Source organism: Tyto alba, unplaced genomic scaffold (genome assembly GCF_018691265.1).
Source record: "Tyto alba isolate M040663 unplaced genomic scaffold, T.alba_DEE_v4.0 Super-Scaffold_14, whole genome shotgun sequence".
Classification (NCBI taxonomy): domain Eukaryota; kingdom Metazoa; phylum Chordata; class Aves; order Strigiformes; family Tytonidae; genus Tyto; species Tyto alba.
Window position 1 is genome coordinate 12790978 of NW_024881276.1, and position 18042 is coordinate 12809019.

Here is an 18042-nt window from a genome sequence, read left to right on the forward strand (position 1 = left end):
GGGGCAGATCACCCATTATGGTCACAGGCAAAAGGCAGACTTGTTAGGGGAAGAAAAAAAGAACATACATTTATTACAGACACTAACAACAACACTCAACAGAGTAGGACAGTGAGAAGCATTGCCACATTTGAGAACACCTTTCCCCCCACCCCTCCCTTCTTCCTGGGCTCAGCTCTGCTCCCGATATCTCTACCTCCTCCCCGCAGCAGCACAGGGGCAGGGAATGGGGGATGCAGTCAGTGTTGCCACTTCTTCCATCTTCGGTGGGGGGAGCTTCTGGAACTTCTTCGCCCTGGTTCATCATGGTCCCCCTCTCACAGGAGACAGTCCTCCACAAACTTGCTCTGATATGAGTCCCTCCCATGGGCCGCAGCAGCATTTCCTTACACTGCTCCGGCGCGGGACACCAGCTTTCTCCACTGGAGTCCCTCCCACAGGCTGAAGTCCTTCCTGAGCTGCTCCAGCGTGGGACACCCCCGCATGCTTCAATCCTCCCAGTGCTGAACCACAACATTGGGGTCTACCTTTTACCACAGGAACCCGGCCTCATTCTGGGACAGCACCTTGATCAACCAGGCAAAAAACACAGGCCATAAATCAATGTCTGATACACCCTAGATCTCCACGGGTGGCAGGGGGGGCCGCCCTGCCGTCTCACCGCAGGATACAGGGGGGTCTCTGCTCCGGCACACCTCCCCCCTCCTTTCTTCCTCCGTTCCTCCACTGACCTTGGTGTTCACGCAGCTGCAGCAACTCCTCTTCACAAGTCCGACTGCCCGTCACCACATCCCTTCTTAAATACGTTATCTCAGAGGTGCAGCTGATTGGCTCAGTTTTTGTGCAGGGGTGGAGCTGACTTGGAGCTGGGGGAGCTTCAAGAAGCTTCTCACAGGGCCACCTATGTAGCCCCCTCCCCTGCGACCAAAAACCCCATCACTCACTCAAACCCAGGATATAAGCGTTTAATAATATGCGAGGAAACAAATTTCAAATAACCAAGCAGTTTGAAAGTAAAAAAATAGGCGTCTGTGCATGTGTTTTGTAGTGAAATGTTTAATGCAATGGGAAACCTGCTGATGTGCTTTGCTTTTTATCCACTTTTCCAGGAAGCGAAGGCTTATCAGTGCTAGCTGAACGAGTGGGATCACAAATGAACCATTCTGCAAGTATGCAGAGAGGAAATGGTCACAGCCCTGAAAAAATGGATTTTATGTTTTCCCATAATAAAAGAAAACGACTTGCCCCTACTCTAGTGGGACAGAGCATGGTATGTTTCACCAAACAGTAGCCCTTTGTTTTGAGGCCAATTTCAATGTTGTTTGGAATGTCGTTCTTCCTTCGCTTCTGTATGATCATTTGATGATGTCCCAGTGGAGAAGTGTGGGTAGGATATCCATGTAGCACATGAAAGCTTCTAGCAAAAGTAAAACTTTGTTGTGCTGGATACTGTGCATGTGTATAACAACAGGTAGTGTACAGTGGATAGTAACTTACACTAATTACCCATGTAGATGCTCTTATTTTTTCAGTAAAATCTTTGTGCAATTTAGGATAATAAGAGTTGAAACTTAATGTTGGGTATGGATCTGCCTCTATGAACAATTCTGTCCAAAGACAGATTACATATATTTTTCACTTGAAGTAGTCTGAAGCTTTGTTCATGTCACCATATTTAATTCTAAAATTCCAACAGTTGGGGTGTCTTTAATGCTATAAAAGCAGTTCCTCTCTGTTTAACTCTGCCTGTTGTAAAACAAACAAACAAAATACCCCACACACCCCAAACTTTTTAAAATAAGACAATAAGACCTGATTAAATAGGACTTAGTTTAAAAAAAAAAAAAAAAAAAAAAGAAAAAGAAAAAAAGGCAGAACAGCAACAGACTCATGAAATCCATGACGTATGGAGGACAGGACCTGCTCCCATCCAGTAAAGGAAAAATGCCGGAATTGTCCAGGTGGTGGCACTGTTGATTCCCGTCAAAAAGCAGTTTTCAAGCAGTGTCTCTTGGACATTTCTGCAGCTTCTGAGTGTAGTTATACCCATTGAAAGAAATACAAATTTTTTTCAAATAGAATTATTTAAATTAGTGTAAAAATCTACATGATGTCTCATAATTACATAAGCCTGGATATATAGTACTTATATAGTTACATGAGAAAGTTCTGGCCTTAGAATAACCAAATAAAAATACATATTATTATATAAATTTGCAAGAGATTTATGTAAACCAGAATAAGATACTCTTAAAACAAAAGTGAAGTGAGTATTCATATGACCTAACCACAGACACATAAATGGGATGACTGTGTTAAGTCTTACTTTCTTGGGCCCTTTTGTAGCCAGAGGAGGGAATATAGCTACAACTGAAAGTGTCCAAGTTGGATTCCTAGCAGGTTCTCTCTGTAGTTTATATTTTGAAGTCTTCCATTATTCAAAACATTAAAAGTTCTTTATGTTGTTTCCCAGATGAGAACCAGGGAAGGAGAATATGAAGACAGTGACAGTGTCATTTATGAGTATGAACAAGACTATGAATGTGTAAGTTAATTTTCTTTATTTTTTTGACTAACTTTGAAATCTGCTTTGGGGTTGCGTGTTTTGGGGTAAACTAAAATAATACATGCAATATGAAGTTGAGATTTATTGGCATAATGTGATATCCTAAAACTGTGTATATATTTCTAACTTACACCTTTTTTTTTTAATTATTTTAATAAAAAAGGGGAGTATTGTATCTGAAGCTTCCTACACTGAAGCTTCCTACATTGGAGATCAGCAGAAAACTCTTATGGAGGTCCTCAGTTATTGCCAGGTATTTTTTTTTCTCTTTATCTCTGAAATTGCATTTAAACAATTCTAGTTAAATTCCAGGAAGATTTGCATTCTATATTTGATAACTTACGACTTCATCCTTTACAGTTGTTCATTCATCAGTTGCCCACTTCAGTATTTTCAATGAAAAGATAATCTACTTCTTCATATTCTCTGAACTTTTAATAGTACAGCTGGCAAGAATACTTTTCAAATACTAAGCTTTAATACGAAATGTAAAGTCTAGTGATTTATTGAGAGGGGCTTCACAGTAATGGGAAAGATCTGACTGTCATACACACCCAGTTTTTGAAAGCACACAAGGCTTGCCAAAAGCGCATGAAAATCCTAATAGTGTTGTTTTGGCTAGTTCTTTGCTTTTGACTCCTGAAGCAGTAGTTGGCGAGATTGAAAATCACTACGCTGAAAATTAAAAGCATCAATATGTATTCAGGTGAGCATTTATGTGACTCCGGAGTCACAGTAATCTGTAGAGTGAGAGACATTCAGGCCTTGCTCTAGAGATCATAATTTGTGAGTGGCTTGTAGCCAAATATTAATGTCTTGTAAATCTCATGCATATATTCAGCAATGATGTGGAAGAAAATTGACTAAGATTGTGTGACTGACATTCTTGCCGCTAGTCTGGGAGTGTGTGCTGTAGTAACTAGTGCTAATGAGAAGCTATAGCCTCTCTTTTGTTGCCTACTAGCCCCTTTCCATCTCTTTCACCCTGCTGTTATACCCTTCTCACAGTAAATCTGCCCTAGGGCTACATGAAGCCTTTTAATAATGCTTGACTGTCCACACAGATTTAGTCTTTTGTACTTTCTTGAGATATTTCTGAATTTTGGGAATATTTATAGATTCTTTTGTCTAAGGTTATTTAATTTATTGAAAAGACAGATATAGTATTGAAACCTAATTTGGTTTTGATAAAATTTAAAATAATTTTAAATTCCATCTACTGCAAATCCATCTAGCAATTTTTTTTCATAGCCATATGTATTTTTAAAAAAATCCCTGACTAGTTATGCTGTAGATCAACAGAAGAAATCGCTTTAGTTAGTTGAAGACATGTTTTCTCTTTAACTCGTATAGTTACAATGCCCTTGTGTGTGTTTTGCAGTAATAGCTGATGACACGTGCCTGATACGTATTTTCAAGTTGTCAGTGTCCTTTCAATACTACATTAATATTCTGTTATTTAATTCTTTTGATACTGTTATGGCACTAAGTGTATGTCTGAATTGCTATGTAAGCATCATGTTTGAATTGCTAAATCCTGGAAACACAGAAGGAGGATTTTTCTACATTGCAGAGTAATGTATATTAATAACTGATGGACTTTGAATGTTTTGATTTATCTGGGTTTTATGTCTGAAAATTTGGGCCTTTAAAATAATACTTTTTTAAAGTTTGTACCTGGTTGCTTTAAGGCAACATGAATTTTTAGCATCTGAAAGAAAACTTAACCCTGGGAATTGACTGAAGATCAGATGCTTCCAATAAAATAAGTAATTTTTTTTCAAAATATCTTTAATTCTGTGTTTATTAAAAATGTGGATGTAGTCTCTAGCCCATAAGAATGTTTTTCACCAGGCACAAGGACTACTAATCACTGGCTTCATTGTGTAAGCCTTAGTGATAGTGGTTCTTAGTGGCTGTATTGTAAAAACCTGACTGTAATCCAGGCCTTGCTAATGACTTTACTATTGAAGAGGAGATAAGACTGATAAGAGATGAGCATCCTCCCCAGTTGACTAATAGGCCTAATTGTTGCCCAAGAAGTATGAAGTCAGCAAAAATTTCTGGTAACTGGGGGACCTTCTCCCCCCACCTGTAAGGAGCATACGTGCTAATTTACCTTGCAAGGGAGGCTAATTCAAATGTGACTAACCAATAGTAGATGGAATAGTATTTACGGACCAATGAGTGTAAATTTAGATAGGTTTTTACTAATCATGTAATAGGATAAATAGGCTGTAGTTCCTTTGTGCAGTGTGCTGCTTTGTGGAATTACCACCTAGCACCCATCTTTGCACAACTGTGGAATAAACTGCTATCTCAGCTCTGTGTGTGAGACTGGCTTTTGCACACCAGGTAATGAGCCCTGTTTGAGGGACAACATGGATGCAGCTGGTTTCAATAACATGTTTGTCCTGAAAGGCATGACTGAGTTGATTTCTCCACACATCGTTTACATCCCATTTACAGAGTCACAGGATGGTTGAGGTTGGAAGGGACTTTGGGAGGTCATCTTGTCCACATCCTGAATTCAAGCAGGGCCACCTAGAACTAATTGCACAGGACCATGACCTGATGGCTTTTGAATATCTCCAAGAAGAGAGTCTCCACAACCTCCCCGGGCAACATATGCAAGGGCTCAGTCACCCTCACAGTGGAAGAAGTGTTTTCTGACATTCAGATGGAACCTCATGTGTTTCTGTTTGTGCCCACTGCCTCTAGTCCTGCCACAGGGCACCTCTGAAAAGAGCCTGGCTCTATCCCCTTTTCCATCTCCCTTCAAGCATCTGTATGCATTGATGAGATTTGCCCCTGAGCTTTGTCTTCTCCAGACTGAACAGTCCCAGCTTCCTCAGCCCTTCCTCATAGGAGAGATGCTCCAGTCCCTTCATCACCATCATGGCCCTTTGCTGGACGGCTTCTAGTATGTGCATGTCTCTCTTGTACTGGGGAGCCTAGAGCTGGACCCAGCACTCCAGATGTGGCCTAACAAGTGACAAGAAGAGGGGAAGGATCACCTCCATCAGTCGGCTGGCAACACTCCCCCAGTGCAGCCCAGGGTACCATTAGCCACCTTTGTGGCAAGGGCACATTCCTGGCTTATATTCAAGTTGTTAACTGCCAGGAGATCCCAGGTCTTTTCTGCCAAGCTGCTTTTCAGCTGGGTGGCCCCCAGCATGTACTGGTGCCTGGGCTTGTTCCTCCCCAGGTGCAGAACTCTGCACTTTGTTGAGGTTATGAGGCTCCTGTCTGCTTATTTGTCCTGCCTGTTGACATTCCTCTGGATGGCAGCAAAACCTTCTGGTGTATAAGCCACTTCTGCCAGTCTCTTGTCACCTGCAAACTTGCTGTGGGTACCCTTTGCCCATCATCCAGATCATTTATGAAGATGTTTGGATCAGACTCAGTATTGACCTTTGAGGTACTCCGCTAGTCACTGGCTTCCAACTAGACTTTGTGCTGCTAATCACCACCCTCTGGGACTGACCATTTGTCCAGTTTCCAAACCACCTCACTGTTTGCTCATCCAACCTGTACATCAGCAGCTTGTCTGTGAGGATCTTACAGGAGACAGTGTTGAAAGCCTTCCTCAAGTCCAGGTAGACAATATCCACTGCTCTCATGTACCAGGCTAATCATTTCATCATAGAAGGTTATCAAGTTGGTCAGCTGTGACTTCCCCTTGGTGAAGCCATGCTGTGCCAATTCTTGGTGGTATTCTTGTAATTTGTGTGCCTGGAAATGGTTCTGTCACCTTCTCGGGGATGGAGGTATGTCTGACTGATGTATAGTTCCCTGGGTCATCCTCCTTGTCCTTCTTCAAGGTAGGATTGGCATCTGCTTTCATCCCAACTTTGGACACTGGGTCTTGCTAGTAAAGGCTGAGGCAAAGCAGTTGAAAAGTGCCTCAGCCTTTTCCATGTCCTGTGTCACCAGGTCCCCCATCTCCTTCAGCTGTGGGCCCACATTTTCCATCTGTCTTTGACATCCCTCATCACATTGAGTTCCAGTTAGGACTTTTCCTTTACAGATAGTATTTTTCTAAATATATTTCCCATTTGTGATAGAGAAATCAGTACTTCGGTGGCTGCACATAAGCCTTTTACCTGTGTACTTTTAAACTTATTAAGACTTAAAACAGCATATAACAATACCTAACTTGCCTCAGAGCTGGTCAGTGACTTTTAAATGTAAAACAAAACATAACAAATAGGTAAAAATAAAACATCTGCTGTAAGTGGGAAGAACAGCCTTTAAGTTCTAGCCAAGTTAATCACAAGACTAAGCTTCTTTGAGAATTGTTTTTATTGTGATATTTAGCATTATTACTTGCATTTTATATCTAAATTGATATTTAATGTGTTTGTGGAATGTATGTATTATCTACAGATCTTACCCAGTTTTAGGGAGGGAAGTTTGCCCTTAACTGAACTTCCTTGATTTCTTCAGATTTAAATTGGGTTCTCATTAAACAATGCTGTTTTCACTCTTATGTTTGTTGCCAGGCCATGTATGATGCCATTCAGAAACTGGATAAAAAATTTGACCTACTTCATCGGAAAGTCTCAGAAATGCAGCATACTCGTGTAAAGCCACTGTTGCTCAAACCTGTGAGTATTAAAGACCCAAGGCATTTATTCTTTAACTCTCTCAGTTCCTCTGATGCTTATTAAAAAAAAAAAAATCCTATCCTTTTACTAAGATTAAAATTAGTGGCAAAGTAGTAGACTTAAAATCCATTTCAGTTAAATTATTCTAGGTCTCTTTCTATGTGCCAGCTTCAGTCTCCTGTGTTGTTATCGACCAGTGGTCACAGAATGGCCACCGGCCCCCATCAAATTCAGGATGCTGTGATAGATGCTGTAGAATTCTGTCTGTATTGGAATGAACGGAAATTAATTGTGTAGGCTATGACTTAAACTTAGTTATATTGGTGTTGCTGCTTTATGAAATGTGGTGTACTGTCTTAACTCGTTTCTGCACTTTGAAGAGAGTTTATGTATCATTGATACAGGCTGGTTCCATTGACTAACAGATTTTTAGATCTCATCAGTGTGTTGTCATATCCGTTATGGTATAGAATTGTATTTTTTTTAATAAAACACCTTTCTTCAAAACTTTCAAGAAGGTTTGATATTGAGTACACAATATCAGTTTTGTTCCTATATGGTCAATCCTCTGTTAACTAAATAGTCAGAATATTATTACTTTTAGCAGTGCTCTTAAAAAGGAGAACATAACAGATGTTTTTTGAAGAAGATCATAAAATTCATAATGACCTTTCTTTGTCAACTGTACTGCAAAGCTTTCAGTGTGGCAGAGGTGATCCTGCTGTCAGGAGATGGCAAGACATCAGTAAGGCCATTTGCTTAAGGGTGGGTAAAAATAGTCATGCACATCAGTTATCAATAGGATACTAGGTTTTATTTTGGAATGCATTTTTGTTGAAAACTCCAAGTTTGTACTGTCCACATGTCCAAAAATACGAGATTTGGGGAACAAACTGGTCTTGTCAGCTACACTTGGACCCTGTGACCTCTGTGCTCTTAGCCTTTTTTTTTTAAGAAGGCTTTTATTGCTATAAGGTGTAAGGTGAACACCAGCAAATGCAACCTGCCAAATGTTTTCTTCCATTGTGCTAGAACTTTAAAACAATCAGGAATGTGGTATGTTTGGTTTTTTTTTAATAGCTGTACCACTGTTGTATCTGTGATGGACTAAGGATATAAATAAGGAAAGGCTGGTGGTAAAGGTTTGGTTTTTTTTACTTTAGATGAACTCCAATAGCTGGAGAAATGGACAGCCTTTCAGGCACATAACCCTTTTTTCAGGTCATATATTTTTAAAGGTTACAAGGGTGGAATATAATCAGATTTCTATAAACACAAAAAAAAACACAAAAAGAAAAACAAAACAAGAAAACAAAAAAACAAACCTGCATGTCAGATACATTTGGTAGCTCCTGCTCAGTGACTTGTATTTTGAACAAGAACTCATGCTTTAGGGTGCATATGTTTCTTAATAAAAGTACTCCAAGTGGTAGAAAGCGTAGCTTGTCTCTGTCTGTCTTAGTCTTTTTGGAATCTTCCATTGTAGATGAGATTTGAATGTTTAATGTTTTCAGCTAGCAAAAAAAGAACGAAGAAGCAGCTGGGAGAGAAAGTGGATTGTTTATTTCTTGTTTAAAAGGAAGCTGTCATGGCAGTGGAGACATCCCTTGAGAATTCATCAGACTGGGTCAATGGCTCACAAATTTTAAATTTTGTTTGCATATTGTTTTTTTTTTAAATAGATTTTTTTAAGAGCATTTACAAAGCTGCCTTTCTCATTACATATTTCTCTGGCTTTTTAGAAAGCAGTTGTGCCCCAGGTGAAAAAAACTTGAGAAATGTCAAAGCTGACCAGATAAACAATTAGGGTTGGAACTATAAGTGAGTATAAAATAAAGTAGAGGGAGGGCTAAAAAGTAATAGCACTGGCTTCATGACAATGACCACTTCAATGAAGAGTCTGTTGCCAATAGCATTATTGCTAAAATCTAGTCTTCTTGGTTTGCAAAAGAAGAAGATTACCAGGCATATCTAACTTAACCTTTTAATTGTTTTCTGAATCACATTTGTAGAAACCAGTTGGATTTACATACAGAAGTTCCAGTCATTTGCCCCAAGGAAAACTAAGAATACAAAAATCCATGGAAAGGGAATCAAGTCTTCATCTCTCTTCACCAGGCCAGGGAAGGCATAGCCCTGTAGTAAGGGTTACTTTACAAAATGGCCATGTTCAGATCAATTCCCCAGTAAAACATGTTCAACAGAGTCTTCCGATTGAATTGCAGCAGCCTGTTCATAGGCAGAGCCCACCACTCCCCACTATAGTTTCTACGCATTCGTTGCATTCATCATACACAGCAGCTAACAGGATGCCTGACCTCTGTCCACAATCAAATCTTGTAGCCAGCGTTGTGGAAAGTACTGTCAATGTTGCATCTTCACCAGTGGCATCGTCATCGATGCCAGCACCGTCTGAAACCAGTCTGGGAAATAGCGACGTGGTGGTGAACTACAGGAATGCATCTGGAAAAGCGAACAATAGTAGGGAACAACCATCTTCTTCAGTCTCCATCAATCCTAGCTTTGGTGAGTTCCTTTGTAATAAATACTCAGAAATGAAGGTTAAAAAACTGCTGCTAGTATAAAAAATATGCCTAAATAAATGTTTATCATTATTAGCAAAAGTAAAGGAGCAGAACTGGCTGCCTTACAAGCATTTCTGTAATGGAATACTGTTTAAAACTCTTGAAACAAAGGTCATGAGAATGTTTAATATGCCAGGGATCACTTAAAAACCTCTGCAATGTATATACAGATGTGTAGAATACCACAAGCCTTTGATTTACAGTACGTGCTTTGGGTCCTTTTAAGACTAAGCCCTCTTTTTCTCTCTTGATACACTTGATGTAACCTATTTTTAACCTGTGTATGTCATAAGTAATGTATGCATGCTATGCATATGTTTAAAAAGGCAAAAGAGATTGTCAGTAAAGCTAAGTGAGGCATATGCCTCTATACATGTCGTACATTTAAGAAAGCAACTTACCTGATTTGTGTGAAGGAAATCTTGTTTTCTTCTTGTGGAGGATTTTATCAGTGCAAAATCCTTTCTATCCTCAAATCCTCCAGTGTTTGGTTTCTTTCAAAATAATTAATTCCACAGAAAATGAAGAATTCCATAGATCATTGGATCATAATAAACAAGTACATATAAAAAGCACCATGTTTTAAAAATGAATGCATTTCTTTCTAAAGTATAAATGCCCTGAGTTATGTGGAAGGCTGACCTATGAGTTTTTGGTTGCTTTTAGTCTAAAAATAAGTTCATACAGCTGAAGAGCTGCACAAATAGTAGGTGAAATACTCAAGATACCTGCAAATTTGTAAACAGTGTATGATAGCAGTACTACATACGGATATATCATTCTTCATGGGTCATTGTCTTGGAAACATACATGGTATCTGCATGTGTGTAAAATAGGCCAGTCTGAACATTTTGGACTGTTAAGCATCTAATATTTTCTTGGGTGTTATTATTTTAGTTACATTGGTGGTTAACATGAATCAAAAAGATATTTTGATATTTCTGTTACCATTCCAATTTAAAGCTGCTTTTGTAAGAGCAAAGACAAGTCATACATAATAGAATTAGCTGTAGTAGAGAGCGTATACCAAGAGTACCATAGGGAAAGGGTTTGAAAAAGTATTCTTTTTTTAACAACTTGCTTGGGGTTTTAATTTTTTTTTTCTTTAAATGTTTTTGTTTATGAAAGAGTTTGTTGGTGACCCAGTGAGAAATGTAAAAGTTCTTGGAAACTATTTGATGAAAGCTCGGCAAAAGACTAAACCAAAGTATGCAGCGCGCTACTTAGTTCGTGTCTTGTTTCCCAAGGAAACATTATTGTGCAGCGTTATGGGAGTTGGTGCACGAGGGCGCAGAACATTGGATCCAAACAAAATTGCTGCAATAAGAGGTATACTATCTTTCAAAATGCACAGTTTATTTCTTTAATACTTAAAGTTTTTAACTTACGAGGAGTCTTTTTCTGTATGTTTCTGCTAACCATTTTCTAGTTACTGATGAACTGATAAACGTGGTAGTGGATATGCTCTACTGTGCTGTGTCTGTTGGTTTTGAAATCCCTGCTTTGTAATTCTCAATGTTCATTTTTCTTCAGTGTGGATAAAACAAGTCTGTTTTCTCCTAGTTTTGTGTACTTCATGTTCATCAGCCATGCATAGTGTTTCTAAATTTTTCATTACAACTTACTTTGTGTTTGTGTGTGGCATGGATTTTGTGGGGGTGGTTTTTTGTTTGGTTCGTTCCTTTTTTATTTGGTTTGGGCCTTTTTTATGGCTGTGGTACACTTGGGACAAATGGTGACTGGTGATTCTTAAATACTCTTTCTCTTAAGTTCACTTCTCTTGTTTGAGAAAGGGCTTGGCATTTTTAAAAAAATGCCCTTCCCATCTTCACCATTTACACAGATCCCATGCCATATATGCATAAACCTATACATCTCCCTCTTCCTGCTTAGCTTCAAAACATGAGTTTACTGTCTCTCTTTAATTAAAGCTGGAAATCTAAAGCTTCTGAATGGAGGACAGTAAATGTGAAGCATTTCTTAGCTTTTTCTCTTTCTGTCTACATTAGAATACTTCTAAATACCACTTTTTGTCATGAAGTTTAAAAAAAATTTCTACGTTTTATGTGCAGAATTTCTTGCAACTAACTTTCCAAACTATGATTTGAGCGAGTATGGAAAAGACTGGAAAACGTGTATCACAAATGTCAATGCTATGATCCGCTGTTTACGCTCTGAAACAATAATAAAACCAGTAAGTTGTCTCAAGGTGATGATTTATTGAGTACTAATTTCGTGCTTCTTTCTCAAACTGATTATTTAAATTCTTCATCATACGAGTGCTCTAATTGGAAGTTCCTTGGGTTCTGTCTTTGCATTGTTCAGTATAGACCTGCTGACTGCAGTCTTAGTTCCATATAGGGAATACTGGAAACATACCCCTTTCTCTTGCTCTGCCTCTTCCCACTCCTGTGTCCAGCATTCAGTTAAGAGGTATATAAGCATAGACTACTAAAAGGAAAATACTGTAAATGTTGCCCAGAAGTAGTGTCAAATTTGACTGTGAGCTTAAAACATGTAGCTGCTAGCACTGTTTTCACAGGCTTTCCTTCATATATATATATATTCAGCCATGCATTTCAACTTTATAATGACTGAAACGTTACTCCCAAAACACCTGTAACTCCATTTACCTCTGTTTCTAAAAAGCTTTGTGCAAATCTGTGAATATTTAGTATCTGTTTCACCTGTGGTTTTCATGACTGAAATTCAAGAGTAACTATATTGTAAATATCTGAAATCTAATTTATACTAAATGGGAAATGAACTGGAACACTAATTAGGAAACTAGTAGGCTCTCCCAGTGCATGCACTAACCTCATTTAATGTTTCAGGAGACGGCTGAAGGGAAAGAAAAAGTGTCTGATGCTCCAGATACATCTCATTACGTAGATTTAAATTATAATGAAGATAGTGAAGGCAATTCTCAGAACTGTCAGAAAATGACCAACTCCACAACTGACACATCGCAGAATTCAGGATTGGATAAATTACCAGAAGCTTTCCACACACCTTCAGTCAAGAAATCACAGTCTTTGGAACCTATGGGTAACCTAAGAAATTTTCATCTTCTGGATTATTGTGTTATATTTTAAATGGTCAGTGAGAGGCAGAAGGTGCTATTGTAGATGAAATTGTGTAGTAAAGCGATTTGCTGAACTGTGCGACTCTTCCTCTTAAGGCAGTCACTTGATGTATATATATTAAGTCTTCGTGGGAGCAAACAAGAATATTATTTGGCTAACAGAACATGTGTTTGCATCTACCAATGTCCCATAGTGCATATCCACTGTAAGATTGGAAAGTTCAGCTGTAAGATATTCTGCTCAGTTTCTTTGAATAATTAATTTTCAATAATTATTTCACAGTTGCCATGGGTTGTTTATTTGGTAGATTTTCTACCTCAGTGGTGTGAGCTAGCTCAGAATATCTGTTGAATGGTGTTGCAATTTCAGAAGAAAAGCACATCTTTCTATAAAACTGACAATTAAGGACAATAGAAACCTTAAAGCAGCCTTTAGATATATATTTATATAGATATAGATATGTTTTAATAAAAATGCACAATATACAAATGCATTGGAAAAAAATTTCATGTACAGCATGTGATGCCTCTAGAGAGTGTCAAGGAAAATGAGCTGAGATTAGTTGCCCTTGGAAATAATTTATTTGGTTAGAATCGTTCTGGGGCTCTATCAGGTCTGTTCCTGCACCCAAGATTTGTTAGACTGATCCCACATACCTCCTCATTTACTATACATTCTGCTTTTTTGCCTTTTTTTTTTTTTTTTTATGTTTGCAGTTGAGTCAGGTTGAACTAATCAAAAAATATGCGCTGTGTTTTTCAGTTTCCATTTACAGGATCTAAGCACCACTGAAATAGCAGAACTTTTATATACTTATGTAATTGAAATAGCATCATCTTTTCACATGAGATGAAAACAATTTAGAAAGCAGTCATTAATAATGCAGGTTACGTTGCTAGCATTGCTGAAAGCATATCAGAAGTGCTGTTACATTGTTGTAAAGCAGGCACGGCTTTTTGGCGACTTGGACATTTGTCTACAGTATGTTATATTTTTAGTATTAGCTGTAGTGTTAGGGTTTTGCTCTGGTCTTTCCAAGCAAGTACAGTAGTTTCGGGGAGAACTTTTTGTGTCCTAGTTTTAGTATAATGAAACCATTTTTGAAGCATAGTCAATATTGGATAAGTAAAATTAAATTTTTTTCTCTCTCTCTCTCTCTGACATCCTTTCTAGAACTTCTTGGAAGTCCATGGCGCAATGTCCAGTTGCCTTTCTCGGTCATTTATGTAGCTAAGGGGAAGTCTCGGCCAGAGTTGTCAGCTCGCTACCTAATTCGTCATATGTTCACTGAAGATGTGCTGGTAAAAAGCAATGTATATGGTAATCTTGAACGTGGCATGAGACCACTGGACTGCAACAGAATTAATGCTCTCAGAGGTAAGAAAATCTGTTCAAATTATAATGTGGGGAAATTAACAAGAGTGATAAACTTTGTATTCTGTGAACAAACCATGGAGCTTCAGAAATGAGACTGTGAAACTGTTCTGACAGGTATTAGTGCAAGCAGTGGAACAAGTTGAGAGAAAGTAGATGATGATATATATAAGCAATTTAAGGAGGTCTCCAGGTCACAAGCCTGGCTCATATGAGGAAGCTCTGTCTCCATGGCATGTGCTTGAAAGGACAACACATTGGGAGATGGAAGCAGTCCCAGAGGATTCTGGAGGGTATTGGGGGATAACTTCTTTATACAGGTGCTAGGTAGTCCAACCAGAGGTAATGCATAGCAGGTTGTGGTACTCTTCCCAGAAAGGGTTGGGGTGTGATAATTGGTATTGCCTGCAGAGAGCAGGTATTGTAGTATTGCAAGGACCTCAAGATCCTGAGTAGAGTTAAAGTCTGAGGGTCCAGACCCTGTAGCTTAGGAGAGCAGACTTTGGCTTATTCAGGAAACTAATTGGTGGGAGCTTATGGGAGACAGCTCTGAAGAGGAGAGAAGTTCAGGAAAGTGTGCAGGTCTTTAAGGACAGTATTCTGCAAGCACAAGAGGGTCCATCCTGACACTTAGAACTGGTAGAGTTATGGGGAGACAAGTTTGGCTGAGCAGTGAATCCATAACTGAGCTCCAGTGCAAATAAGCAGTATATAGATACTGGAATCAAGGACAACTTATAAAGCAGAATTTAGCAACTTTGCCTGGGTGTATTGGAATGGTGTCAGGAAAGCCAAAGCTCAGCTAGAGTTGGGACTTGCAAGGTATGCCAAGGGCAGCAAGAAATGCTTCTACCACAACATTAATTGGAAAAGACTGAGCAAGGAGAGTATGGGCCTGTTGCTGAATGGGGCAGGTAACCTAAAGATTAGGCTGAGGTGCTCAGTGCCTCCTCCACCTCATTCTTCACCATGAAGGTCTCTTAGGCCTCTGGGTGGCGGTAGTTGGGAACAGTCAGCATGTTTTTACCTAGGGTAAATCATGTTTGACACACCTGATTGCCTTGTATGATAAGATGACTGGACTTGTGGATGAGGGGAGAGCAGTGGCTATAAGTTAGCTTGATTATTTTTTTTAGCAAGGCTTTCAACACTGACAATATTTTGGTATTCATGTTGGGATATTATGGTTTGGATGGGTGGACATGAAAGGACTAGATGGATATTTGTGCTCAAAGGGTAGCGGGTCTTGCTCTACTTGGGTGACTGGCACACGGGATGCTGCAGGGGTGTGTCCTGGAATGTGGCCTGTTTAACATCTTTATGACTTGAAGACAATGGAGAACAGTCATCAGGTTTGCATTTGACAGCAAATTGGGACTGTATTAACAGGTGCACAGCCAGCAGATGAAGGGAGAGAATTAAATCCCTCTGTTTAGCACTCATGAGTTTTTGTTTGGATTACTGCATGCAATTTTCGGTCCCCTAGTACAAGAAAAGGATATCAGTAAAGCTGGACAGCCACCAAAAGGCACAGGGAACTAGAGCACTTGTCCGGTGAGTAACCTGGACTTACTTGGTCTGAAAAAGAGAAGGCTTCAACAGGACCTAGTAACAGTCTGCCACTATCTGTCTTCTCAGTAAACTCCTAGAGTCAAGCTGTTTGAAGCATTGAATGTGGAAAGATGAGAGACCACAGACATAAGTGGAAATGAGAGGTTCAGACTGGCTATGAGCAGACTCTTTGTCCCCATGAGGACAGTCAAGCAGTGGAGCATGTTGCCCCATGAGGCTGTGCCATCCGTTGTTTTTCCACACCTCAGTGGACAAAGCCCCGAGCAACCCGGTCTGACCTCAGAGTTGTCCCTGCTTTGGGCAGGAGGTTGGAGTAGAGACTTCTCAAGGTCCCTCACAGCCTGAGTGACTGTGATAGGAAAGGAACAGATTGAAGTGCCTTGCCCTAAGGGGCTCCACTGAGATAAAAGGTCTCAGCAAATTATTTAATCATTTAGAAGCTACAGGTGAGGTAAAGACTGCTGCCAAGTGAACAGGCAGCGGTTTGGACTATACCAGTTTGAGCTATTTGAAAAGATACACTTCAGTAAAGATTCATTATTCAAGTAATGTGTAACAGCTTATTCCACTGTATGAATATGGACAGTTTTGAAGTTTCCTCAGCTTACATGAATCCAAGATGTCTTCAGGAAACTGATATTATTTATTCTATTTGCAAATGCTATTCCAGAAGCAGAGGAAGGCTATATTATGGTTGGAATTGTAGTAGATGTTTTGTCTTCTGCATTGTTTTCAATTCAGTATTAAGACTTCTGAAACACTGATCCATGCTCCTTCCTGAGAGGGAGTCTTCTGTTGGTCTCATTTGGTCCCTCCTGCAAGGCTGGATAAAACGAGCATAACTGTGACAGTAGAATTAGCGTAACAGTTATGTAGCAAGTGAGGAGGCATATGAAGCAGGCTACAGGTAGAAAGGGTGTATGAGTTATCACACAGAAGAAATGTTGGCATTATCTGGTAAGATTTAATCATGGCCAGTGCAAACAGTGGTGTTGGGGGAGAGATCATTATGGTTTTGGTGGCCATTTGCTTTGTGGCTATTACAGTATCTTAGAGACTTCAACATATTTGAAAGGGTTTGGTCATGCAATATAGAAATCTTACACTTTTTCTTTAATTTTCTGTGTTTCTGTTGTATTTTCATTGTAAAAGTTGGCTTTTTTCTGAGAGATCTGAAGAGAAGATACTTTGCCAGGAATTCTTGAGTTTGCTTGTGGGATGTTATTTACTGGGCCAGGTGGTGGGCTGCAGGCAGTGTAATAGTGGAGTGCCTTCAATGTTTCCCAACACCACTGGCTTGATGTAGGGTTTTACTTCCACCTTATGGGTATCACTGTGGGATAGTGCTCGCTGGGTTAGTAAGGTTGCATATTTGACTAGTTACACTCATCTGGATGACACTCTTAGTCATATTATTTAGTTTTAGGTAGTCCTGCAAGGAGCAGGAATTTGGACTCGGTGATCCTTATGGATCCCTTCCAACTTCGGATATTCTGTGATTCATCACAATTTTTTGCAACATGCATCTTCTAACAAATCTTGAAACTGCTTATCCACCATGTCTGGAGTATAGGGAGGTTGAAAAGGTTGTTCCGATCTGGACAGTGCAACCTAACACCTCTGCAGGTGTGGCAAGACAGCCTCTGAGGATACAGCAATAATGCGAAATAAAATGGAGCTGAGACTTGCACTCTCTGGAGTGATGTCTGGGCATGGCTTGAGGAACAGACCATGTTAGAAACCATTCCCAATATAGCAAGACTATACATAAGAGTGGGCTTTCCCAAACTGTATATATTCCTTCATCACTAGCCTGGGAAGCTTTGCCACTTTAAGCATCTCCACATACTCCCATAGTACACATGCTTTGTTTCATGACATTTTAAGCTTAAGAAGCATCGAAAAGATGTATTAAGTGTGTCTTAAAGCTGGAGGAACACCATGTAGGCTCCAGAGCAGATAAGAGACAAAGTCTTCTATGTTGTGGTTGCAGCCAGACTGTGTCACTTGGCTCTGGGGCCAGAGGGCGGCCCCTGGCCTTGTTTTCTTTAACACTATAATATGGCCTGATTGGATGGCAGCATCTACTCTGGGAATGTAACCCTGCAGAGCAGGAAGGGGCCCTGCGTAGCCTTGCTGTAGTCCCAACAATTGGTCAGTTTCTGTGAAAGAAAAAGCATAATTTAAAAGCTGTTTCATGGGCCATGTACAAAGGCTCTGTAGGCCTGGTAGTAGGAATTCCTGTTCTG

General features: G+C 39.6%; 1 protein-coding gene across 5 annotated transcripts in view; it reads left to right on the top strand.

The window, feature by feature from the left end:
• Nucleotides 1-18042, top strand: part of BEND2 (BEN domain containing 2) — a 32802-nt gene that overhangs the window by 10151 nt on the left and 4609 nt on the right. For 3 of the 5 annotated variants that reach the window (XM_033010125.2, XM_033010127.2, XM_033010128.2), the window contains 9 exons: nt 1110-1270; nt 2474-2545; nt 2730-2819; nt 7072-7176; nt 9189-9702; nt 10890-11090; nt 11834-11955; nt 12596-12809; nt 14021-14224. In XM_033010125.2, the coding sequence (XP_032866016.2) occupies nt 1110-1270; nt 2474-2545; nt 2730-2819; nt 7072-7176; nt 9189-9702; nt 10890-11090; nt 11834-11955; nt 12596-12809; nt 14021-14224 (1683 nt within the window). Of the gene's footprint in view, nt 1-1109; nt 1271-1871; nt 2005-2473; nt 2546-2729; nt 2820-7071; nt 7177-9188; nt 9703-10889; nt 11091-11833; nt 11956-12595; nt 12810-14020; nt 14225-18042 lie in introns of those variants that run through there. The other 2 variants (XM_042788965.1, XM_033010126.2) reach the window with 2 other exon arrangements.